Genomic DNA, 10,280 nt, shown 5'->3' on the forward strand with positions numbered 1-10,280 from the left:
GAAAACGGTGTACAGGTTCCTCAAAAATTAAAAATAGAAATACCACATGATCTAGCAATCCCATTTCTGGGTATAGATCCTAAAGAATTGAAAACAGGATCTTGAAAAGGTATTTGTACACCTATGTTCACTGTACCATTATTCATAAGAGCCAGAAAGTGGAAGCCACCTAAATGACAATCAATGTGGCATATACAATTGCACTCATGGTGGAATTTAAGAAACAAAACAAATGAGCAAAGAGGGAAGAGAAAGAGAGAGAGAGAGAGAGAAACCAAAGAACAGACTCTTAACTGTAGAGAACAAACTGCTGGCTACCAGAGGGGAGGCGGGGGGGGGGGGATGGGTGAAACAGGTGAGGGGGATTAAGGAGGGCACATGTCATGATGAGCACCAGGTGATGTACAGAAGTGTTGAATCACGATATTGCACACCTGAAACTAATATCACACTGTATGTTAGCTAACTTGAATTTAAATAAAGACTTAAGAAAATAAAATTTGTGAAACTTTGCAGATAGAAAAAGAAATGTGGGATATACATACAATGGAATATTATTCAACTTTTAAAAAGAAGGAAGTTTTATCATAGGCTACAACATGGAGAAAGCTGGAGGACATTATAGTAAGTGAAATAAGCCAGTCGTAAAAAAAACAGTATATGATTCACTTACATGAGGCATCTAACATAGTTAAACTCATAGAGTCACAAAGCAAAATGGTGGTTCCCAGCTTCTAGAAATCACAGGTGGTCTCCACCAACAGCCAGTAAGAATCCAACATCCTCAGTCAAGGAAATGAATTCTACAAATGCCAAAAACTTGAGCTTGCAAGTGTGGATTCTTCTTTGGCCATACTCCCACATGAGAACTCAGCCTGGCTGATGCCTTGAGTAGAGGAACCAGCTAAGCCATGCCTGGACTCCCAACCTACAGAAACTGCAATAATAAATGTAGGTAATGTAATCCACTATGTTTGTGGTCATTTGTTATATGGCAAAAGATAACTAATACAAAGGGGATGATATAAAAAATTTGCTTCCAAATAACTGCCTTGCTATTGGGGAACCCTGAAATAAAAATGGTTCATGGTGGACAGTAATGACCCTGGGCCAAAACCAGTCTTCAGTCATAAACATTCAGAGACTTGGAATATGTCCACATCTTTGCTTGAAAGTCACTCAGCCTCTGTATCTTGCAGGAGGCAACTGCTGCAGATTTTAAACAACTGCCAAGAAAGGGAAAAAAGAGTCATGATCACATGTCTTAAAGTTCGACCCCAGGGTCTTGATGGTCTTTATCTACCATAATTCTTTATGATCTTCAGTGAGAGCCCCATAGAATGCAACAGTAACAGCCTGGGATAGGTTTAGACTAGGATGGTAAATTTATAGATTTCATCTTACAAATACATAGGGCGGCTTGGGATAACTCATTATTAACACCGGGATGTCTCTGCCTCAACCTAATGATACAACCTCTCGTTCTTCCGTTTGTTATAGGCATTCCCTGTGGCAAGGGTCAGAAACAAGCAGAACTTGGCACATCCATGGGATTTCAAGTATGATCGCTCCTATTTCTGCATGTTCCTGAACAGTATCTACCACTCCCAACCTTTCTCTTTGGCCAAGGAGATTCTTATCTCCACTTCTTTGTGAAGTGAATGGAATGGAGACTTTCTGACCATTTGGTTCCCTTTTTCCTTACAAGTGTGTAAAGTGGTAGTAGCTGGGGATGGGGGGTGTGAAATGGACAGAAGTACGCCATGGGTGTGGTTGGAAGCATGCAGGCCATCCCATCTGTGGCTAAGCCAAGCCAGAAACTCAAACGTGCTCAGTCTTCCCTGGCAGGTCAAAGTCATTGCCTCAGACCTCCACGTCTCCCCAGATGTGCAGCAGAAAGGAAAGGACTTTCTTGGTGCCAGTGAGAAAAGACACTGACTGGCGTGGCTTGGATCACAATATTTACAAAGCAGGTGGCGTGCTCTGATTGGCAGCACTCCCACCACCGCCAAGGAGAACCATCTATTTGGGTGTAAGGGGAAAATAATTATTCAAAAGCAGAAGATGCTTTTCTGGGAAACAACTAGCTGTCCATTACAAGCCCTGATCTTTCCTCTTGTTCAGTATATTTTAGACTGTACCACAAAGTCCTGGTTCCAGTCATACCTGTGCTCCTTGTGGTGAGCAGGGAATCCCCTTTTTGCCTAAACTAGTTAGGATCAGGTACTATCACTTGCAAACAAGAGTCCTGATTAATATCTTACTTACTACTGACCAGCCTCTTAACTACAGCCTAAAGTAACATAATACTTTACATTTACAAAGAGAATTCTTACACTTTTGATGGTCCACCCCTAAAGAGGAAACAGATTTCCAGGTCCTAATGTATAATTTCTCAAATAAAGAAAAGGTACAGAAAAAGAAAAGAAAATCCTGGCCCAAAACAGAGTGTTTTCCTGGGGCTAGTTGTTTTTATTGATCACTCCTAAAGGATGTCACCCACATGTAGCAAGAAAACCCCCCCCTAGGGAAGACCCAAACTCTAGTCTATCCCAAGTATTATGACCTGTGGAATACAGATGTCAGATGTTATCAAAATTTAGATACTTTGAGCTACAGCAAGCACATCTGGAGAGTCATCTCAAATTATACTTTTGTGTAATGAGGAACCTGAAACCCAGGCCAAACTCAGATGGAAAGATGTTCATCAAAGCATTATTTACCATTGAAAAAAAATCCAAATCTTCAACAAAAGAATGGTAAAATAAATTGCAAAGAACTGAACTCTAAGAAGCCATTACATTTTAAAAAAAAACTTAAATATACTTAATGACATGGAAAAATACACTACAAATGTTAATAATAAAGCTAACAGGCCAGGTGCTATGCCGAGCACTTTATATGTATTACCTCATTTAATTCCCACAACAACTAACCATATTAAGGATATTCTTATTATTTACTCATTATAGACAAAGAAATGGTGACTTAACAAGGTTAAGAAATGACACAATCACACAGATGGGGAATCCAATTCCAAAGTTGTGGTAGCTAAGAAGCCACTACACTACTCTGAAGGCTAGAAATTACAGTTATAGGATACTAATTTGTTATTATTACACACATACACACAGAGATAATTTTTTAAATATTTTTAAAGGTACAGCAAAAAAGCACAGACCAGTCAGAACTGACACTACGACCAATCATAATGGAAACCAGATGTAAACAACCAAAATGGCCATCTAGTTTCAGTTAGCCTTTGCTGTATAACAAACCACCCCAAAATTTAGTAGCTTTAAACAACCATTTTATTGGCTCATGATTCTGTGAGTTGATAATGCAGTCCGCGATCAGCTAGGCGGTTATTCTGTTGGTTTTACCGAGGGTCACTGGTATGACTACAATCACCTGGCAGCTCAATTGGAATTAGATGACCCAAGATGGTCTCACTTAATGTATCTTGCAGTTGGTGCTGGCTACCAGCTGGACCCCTCTCTTCGTGAGGTCTTTTCTCCTCAAGGACGCTGGCTCAAGCTTCCTTATATGGTGGCAGCAGTGTTCCAAGAGGGCATGAGCAGAAGCTTTAAGATCTTTTGAGGTCTCGCTTAGAAGTTGTCTATCACCACTTCTACTGCATTCTATTGGTCAAGGCAACACACAAAGCCAGTCCAGATTCAAGGAGTGAGGAAATGGACTCTACCTCTTGATAAGAGGAGCTGCGATGAATCTGTGGCCATTTTGAATCTACTACACTGTATATACCAACTGAGTATCAGCCCTGCATGTATATGTGTACATAAAAAAAAAGACAGGAAGGAAATCAACCTACTAACAGGATTATTTTTTAACAGTATTATTTTTATTAACTTTTTGTATTTCTGCCATTTTCCAATTTTCTTAATGAATATGTATTACCTTTATAAACAGAAAAAAACCCTGACACCTTCCATAACAGTTTAAAAGGGCAGCTTGGACAGCTCCACTTTGGCATGGAAAGCAACCTAATTCCTTCTTACCTACCTCTACCACTTCCTAGCTTTGGCAATTTTGTAACCCTTCAGAGCCTCCAATTTTCTCAGTTGTAAAGATGGAGTTAACATCACCTATTTCACAAGGCAGCTGTAAAGATCAAATGAGACAATGAATGTAAAACACCCACAAGGTGCCTTGGCGGTTTCCCTTCCTCCTACTCCACCCAAACTAAGACCTCCTTAGTTTTATAGGAATTCTCTTTCTCACAAAGCTTAAATTCTGTTGTAGTAAACTACATACACACGTATCTCTAAAGATAAACTGTATGCCCTGAGGGCTGGTTTCAAAACTTAATCCTCCTTTATAATTCCCAAGTAAGTAGCACAAGACTCAGTAAGTATTGTTGATGTGTTGACTCATTAACGAAATCAGTTTTCCAGTTAATCCCTTTTTATGCAGTTTTAAATATAAATTCCAGTATCAAGAGTAACTTCAGTCATCTATTGTATCTATTCCTGACAATGGAAAAGCCTAACTTGGTTCACCACCATAAGAAAATTCAAATTTCTTACAGTTCTAAGCTTCTACACGTGCACAAACACAATGAGTTGCTTTTGTTTCTGGGGTTTGTTTTTTTAGCCATCTGCCTTTCATAATAGGCTCTTCTTGGGGCACTTGGCTGGGTCAGTTGGTGGAGCGTGTGACTCTCACTCTTGGGGTTTTGAGTTCAAGCCCCAGGTTGGGTGGAAAGATTACTTAAAAAATAAAATCTTGAAAAAAAAAGGATAGGCTCTTCTTGCCATAATGGCAAAGTAGAACATAAAAGCATGAAATTTAAACTGGAAAAATAGAATACGTAGGAAAAAATAAAACGAATTTTAATGAAACAATCATTATTCTGAATAAGCAGCCCAAACTGAAAACAGCCTTGCTATTGCTTCAACGAAGCAGCTACCATTAGTGCTTAGTCACGGAGGTCTAATTTACTGTTATCAGTACGCACAAAGGCAACACGCTGTCTTAGCTCCTCCCACAAGTTAGATCCAAAACAGAGTAGGGAAGGGCCTATGAATGGTCATCCATGTGTCATGGTGTCAGGAAAGATACTACCTGAAGTGGCTTAGGCAGATGAGAATAAATGCTATTTTTAAAGATCTTTGAGAAAGACATTTCATAAACTCCTGGGTGACTCACTATGCATAACATCCCCAGAGGGTGGGAAGGGTAACAAAGAGCCTACTTTTGCTTTCTTTTTTACATACAGGATATTGCTAGCAAAGGCAGAGAATCACTTGTTGAATGTTTTGCGGGGTCATCTGGAGATAGTCCACCTCTCATTCTACCGACTGAAAATGCTGTGGGCCCCTTTCATGCTTTGACTCATCCTGGAACCCTGGCAGGGGGGCCAAAGCAAGCCCTCAGGAGCTCTGTCTGGGATGATGGGTTGTAAAAGAAAAACTGTATCTGCAAGAGGCTTGAATACTGGTTCCAGTGGGTACAATCAAGAAATAGCTATACTCTAATTCAACTGTTCTCAAACATTTTGTTCCCAGGACATTTAAAAATCACTGAAGAATCCAAAAAGCCCACTTTTGAAAATTCTATTAACATAAGAATACACAAGCACACATTCCTTTAATCACCAGAGCAAAGTCATCACATTCTGTAAATCTGTAATTATTTCCAAATAAAAAGTTAAAGAAAAGGGATTAAAAGAAGCACAGAAGATGGAGCAGGTAGGGATTACGGCAACTGTCAACAGCAATGGAAGCCAGAAGATAATCTGACATCATCGCTATGCTGAAAGAAAATAACTTCCAACCTCAAATTCTTTAAGCAGTGAAATAAATCCTTCAAGAATTTTAAGATGAATTGAAGACATATTTAGACAAGCAAAGTAGAAAATTTTTCGAAAGCAGATCTTTACTGAATTGTGAAGAGTGTTCCTCAGGCAGGAGAGTGTTGCCACAAGGAAGACCAGAGATTTAACAAAGAATAAGAAGGAAAAAAATAAGAAAGAAAACAGTGTGCTAACTCTAAAAATTACAAGTATGAAAGAAAAATTATTGAGGAATCCAGATAGTTTACCTTAGGAAATTTTAGAAAACATAAGAATATACAAGCACACATTACATTAGTCATCAGAGCAATGACTTCATCACACACACATCAGGTCGCCTCTGGAAAATTCCAGCAAGAATGAAAAAGGCCAATGACGTCTTACTATTATTATGAAACTAGTTTTGACACAGACTCCCTGAAAGGACCTTGGAACCCACAGGGTAGAAAACCGCTGCTCTAACCCCTATGTTGCCCAAGGCTGGCTCTCCTGAGTTTCACTTCCCGACCGGCCAAGGAAGAAACAGCAAGGTCACTGCCCAGGGTTCACAAGAGGAACTCCCCCTTTTCCTTCTGCGAAGGTGCCTGGGTGACGCGCAGGCTGTAATGTCGGGTTTCCGGGAAGGCTTTGAGAGGCGCCGCTAGAGGGCGCCCCGAGAGAGCCCCGCGAAGCACCTCACCGCTCCCGCCCTCGCCCCCGCCCGCGCCCGCCGGGTTCACACGGAAGCCCGGAAGAGCAGGCGGCGCCCGGAAGAGGGGGGCGGTCGCGACCTCATTGGACGGGGTGCCTCCGCCTCACAGCCGGAGGCGGGGCTTCTTTGCGCTAAAAAGCGGGACCCCGCGGCCGCTAGAGCGCGCAGGTTTAGTCGCAATCGGCTGCGGCTTTTCCGTCGCTTACCGAGGTCCGCCAGGTCATGGTGCCAGCCTGACTGAGAAGAGGACGCTCCCGGGAGACGAATGAGGAACCACCTCCTCCTGCTGTTCAAGTACAGGGGCCTAGTCCGCAAAGGGAAGAAAAGCAAAAGACGAAAATGGCTAAATTCGTGATCCGCCCGGCCACCGCCGCCGACTGCAGTGACATCCTGCGGCTGATCAAGGTAGCGGGAGGCCCGGGCCCCTCCTGGGGCGGGGGCGGGGGGGGAGGTAGGGAGAGGCTCCAGCAGTTCCCCCTCTGTCCGCCGGCCACCCCCAGCCTCGGCCGGGAGGCTCTGGGCAGGATTCTGGGAACGAATCGCCGCCCCGCCCACACCGTTCCCTCTGAGCTGGTTGGGTCAGGGCCTTACTTAGTTTTCTGCTTCTTTCCCTTTCTCCCCTGTGCATCGCCCCAGGAACTGGCTAAATACGAATACATGGAAGAGCAAGTAATGTTAACTGAAAAAGGTAACGCAACTGTAGCTGGTGGGGAAAGGGTGTCCGGTACTTGTCATCTTCACCCAGGCCATCACTATGTGTTCTTGCTGCCCCTTCTTGCAGATCTACTAGAGGATGGTTTCGGAGAGCACCCGTTCTACCACTGCCTGGTTGCAGAAGTGCCCAAGGAGCACCAGTCTCCGGAAGGTAACCGCCCTCCCCTTCCGGAAGCCAAACACCGAGTGTTGTATAAAACGTATAGTGTCTATTGTGTAGAACCACTGACAACACAGGCCAAAGTTACAGAGAAATTGGCCAGAAATAATAGCCAGTGTTCAAACTACAGAGGAAAAGGAAAATAGATGTGCTGCACATAATAATAGGGAGGGTTGAAAGAGCTGTTTAAGTAAGTATCAAGAGTGCTGTGGAGACCCGGAAGAGTTTGAGCTGTTTAAGTAAGTATCAGAATGCTGTGGAGACCCGGAAGAGTTAGGTATAATGTCATTTGTTGTAATTCAGTTTCATAAATGGTTCTTGTTTGACCCTAACGTAACCTTTTTTGTAATTGTGTTAAATCACATTTTTTTCTTTAATTTGTCCCAATCTTCAGGTTACAGTCTCTAGCTTCGCCATGTACATGGCCCTTCCGTGTACATGGATGGGCGGGGAGGTAACTAAAAGATCCTTTACACAATAAAGTAGATGATCATGATAAATGAGGTAAGGTCCTATTATCACACACTTAAAACACGGTAGATCAGAAACTCCAGTATACTCTCTTCCTGTGTTTGCAAAGGACTATAAAATGGCTAGAAAGTTTAATTTGAAACCTTTGCCTCCATTTGAAATTATAGACACCCTATATGAGGGAGTCAGATTGTTTTATTTGTTTTTTTTTTTTGCTGGTCCCTGTTGACTGGTCAGAAGACAGAGCTAAAAGGGGAAGTTGTTTGGGTGGGTGCTTCATTTTTTTTCTGAAGTCTCTTCCCCAAGCTAGAAGAAATGAACGGAAAGCATAAGGGATGAGGTACTTTTTGGAGGTATGTGGATGTTACATAATACCTGTTTCTGGGTACCTCTGCTTCTTCTGTCTTAAAACTGGGGAGAGCAAATTGAAAATCTGTGAATTGGAAGGCAAGTTCTGAAATTAAACGTTGCACTTTTGGCCTGATGTCCTGATCTGAAGGAAGCAGAGTTTCTCAACTACAAATATTAACTATTCTGAACTGCCGTGTAAACCCAACTTATTCCCAAGTCAACATACCAGTATATCAATAGGATGTGAATAATGTGTGTGTTTAGTTTAAGACTATAGCAGTTTTGCTCTGGCAAGTAATGAAAGCATTCTCACTTCCTGAGTGTGAGATCCAGCAGATTGCAGTGTGGCCAGTCCACGATTTTAGCCTCGCTTCAGCTAGCTCTAATGTGTGCTTTTTGCAAATACATGTTCTGAGAACAGTGAGATCATCCAGCAGTGGCCTGGACTGCACTAGCATGAAAATCAGGAGACAGTCCTGATTCAATGGCTACTTATTTCTGTAATACATGCATGTCTATTTTTTAAAACCTATGATAGGCTTCTGATTTTGCAGCTACAACTTTTATGGGTTGCTTTTCGTCCACATCTCATGTGATACTCTTATTACAGGACACAGCGTTGTGGGTTTCGCCATGTACTACTTTACCTATGACCCATGGATTGGCAAACTGTTGTATCTTGAGGACTTCTTCGTAATGAGTGATTATAGAGGTATGGCTGAGTTTGGGAGGGGGGGCCCTAAAGAGAAAACAGGGCTTAAAGTCCTAAAGATGACTTTTTAAACGGTACTTCTCTTTCTTTTAGGCTTTGGCATAGGATCAGAAATTCTGAAGAATCTGAGCCAGGTACATCTTGGTTCGGGAGAGGGGTGGGTTTAGTTTCCAAATTTGTTAGGGTTACTGAATTATTTTAATGACTGAATCAGATTTGGGTCTTGGAAAGCAGGTGAAACGTCACCGAGTTTGTTTGACTCTCCCTTACAACAGGTTGCGATGAAATGTCGCTGCAGCAGCATGCACTTCTTGGTAGCAGAATGGAATGAACCATCTATCAACTTCTACAAAAGAAGAGGTGCTTCTGATCTGTCCAGCGAAGAGGGATGGAGACTCTTCAAGATCGACAAGGAGTACTTGCTGAAAATGGCAGCAGAGGAGTGAGGAGTGCTGGTGCAGACAATGACAGCTTCCATTCTATTTTAGATTAAATTCTCAACTGATCTTGCTTTCTATCCTGTTTGTAGTCAAATAATAGAATGAACACCCATTCCAAAGCTTTATTACCAGTGGCGTCGTTGCATGTTTGAAATGCGGTCTGTTTAAGATGGCAATCTTGTATGCAGTTTGGAGTCAGATTTCTCCTTGAACATCTTTTGATAAACAACAAGGTGGTATGATCTTAATGTATATGAAAAAAACTTCATTCTTGTGAGTCATTTAAATGTGTACAATGTACACACTGGTACTTAGAGTTTCTGTTTTGATTCTTTTTTTAATAAACTGCCCTTTGATTTAATTGGTATAAGCATTTTTACTAATCTTTATTTCTCAAGACATTTTTCTTGCTGTTGAATGCAAAATAAAAATGGCCAAGAAACGTAATTTGATAACCTTACAATTATTGAAAAACAGTTTTTAACCCAATTTAAAGTGGTCCTGAGCTGTTCTCAAAGTCTAGAAAGAAGCCAGTTGAATTCCACGGTTTTACAGGTAACGGCGTGTAAAATGACTTGACACTGGTAGCACTGGACGCTTCCATTGGACAGAATTTTCAAGAGCTGAGAACCAGGTTAGAAAGCAAAGCCCACAACAAATAAGCCCATTTGTTACCCATGTAAAAGGTAGAGACGGGATTCTCAAACACTGGGGATGGAGAGGGACACACATCTTGCCAGCAACAACCTCATCCCACCCAAAATGCCATTCTGAAAGGAAAGCAGATCACTGCTAATCAGGCAGGAGCAAACCAACATTTTTACAGGAAATGTGCAAACAAAAAGGCTGGGGGTGGGTGCGGGTCCCAATCAGGGAAATGAGTTTATTTGGAAGGGGTACCACAATGTGTTTCTATGTGGAAAAAC

General features: G+C 41.9%; 1 protein-coding gene across 1 annotated transcript; it reads left to right on the forward strand.

The window, feature by feature from the left end:
- The first annotated feature begins 6,622 nt into the window (after positions 1-6,622).
- Positions 6,623-9,719, forward strand: SAT1 (spermidine/spermine N1-acetyltransferase 1). The gene is made up of 6 exons (XM_026480186.4): positions 6,623-6,911; positions 7,143-7,194; positions 7,288-7,371; positions 8,813-8,914; positions 9,008-9,048; positions 9,190-9,719. The coding sequence occupies exons 1-6, from the start codon at positions 6,846-6,848 to the stop codon at positions 9,358-9,360; spliced, it is 516 nt and encodes a 171-aa protein (XP_026335971.1). The 5' UTR covers positions 6,623-6,845; the 3' UTR covers positions 9,361-9,719.
- The last annotated feature ends 561 nt before the right edge of the window (positions 9,720-10,280 follow it).

Source organism: Ursus arctos, chromosome X (genome assembly GCF_023065955.2).
Source record: "Ursus arctos isolate Adak ecotype North America chromosome X, UrsArc2.0, whole genome shotgun sequence".
In the NCBI taxonomy this organism is placed as follows: domain Eukaryota; kingdom Metazoa; phylum Chordata; class Mammalia; order Carnivora; family Ursidae; genus Ursus; species Ursus arctos.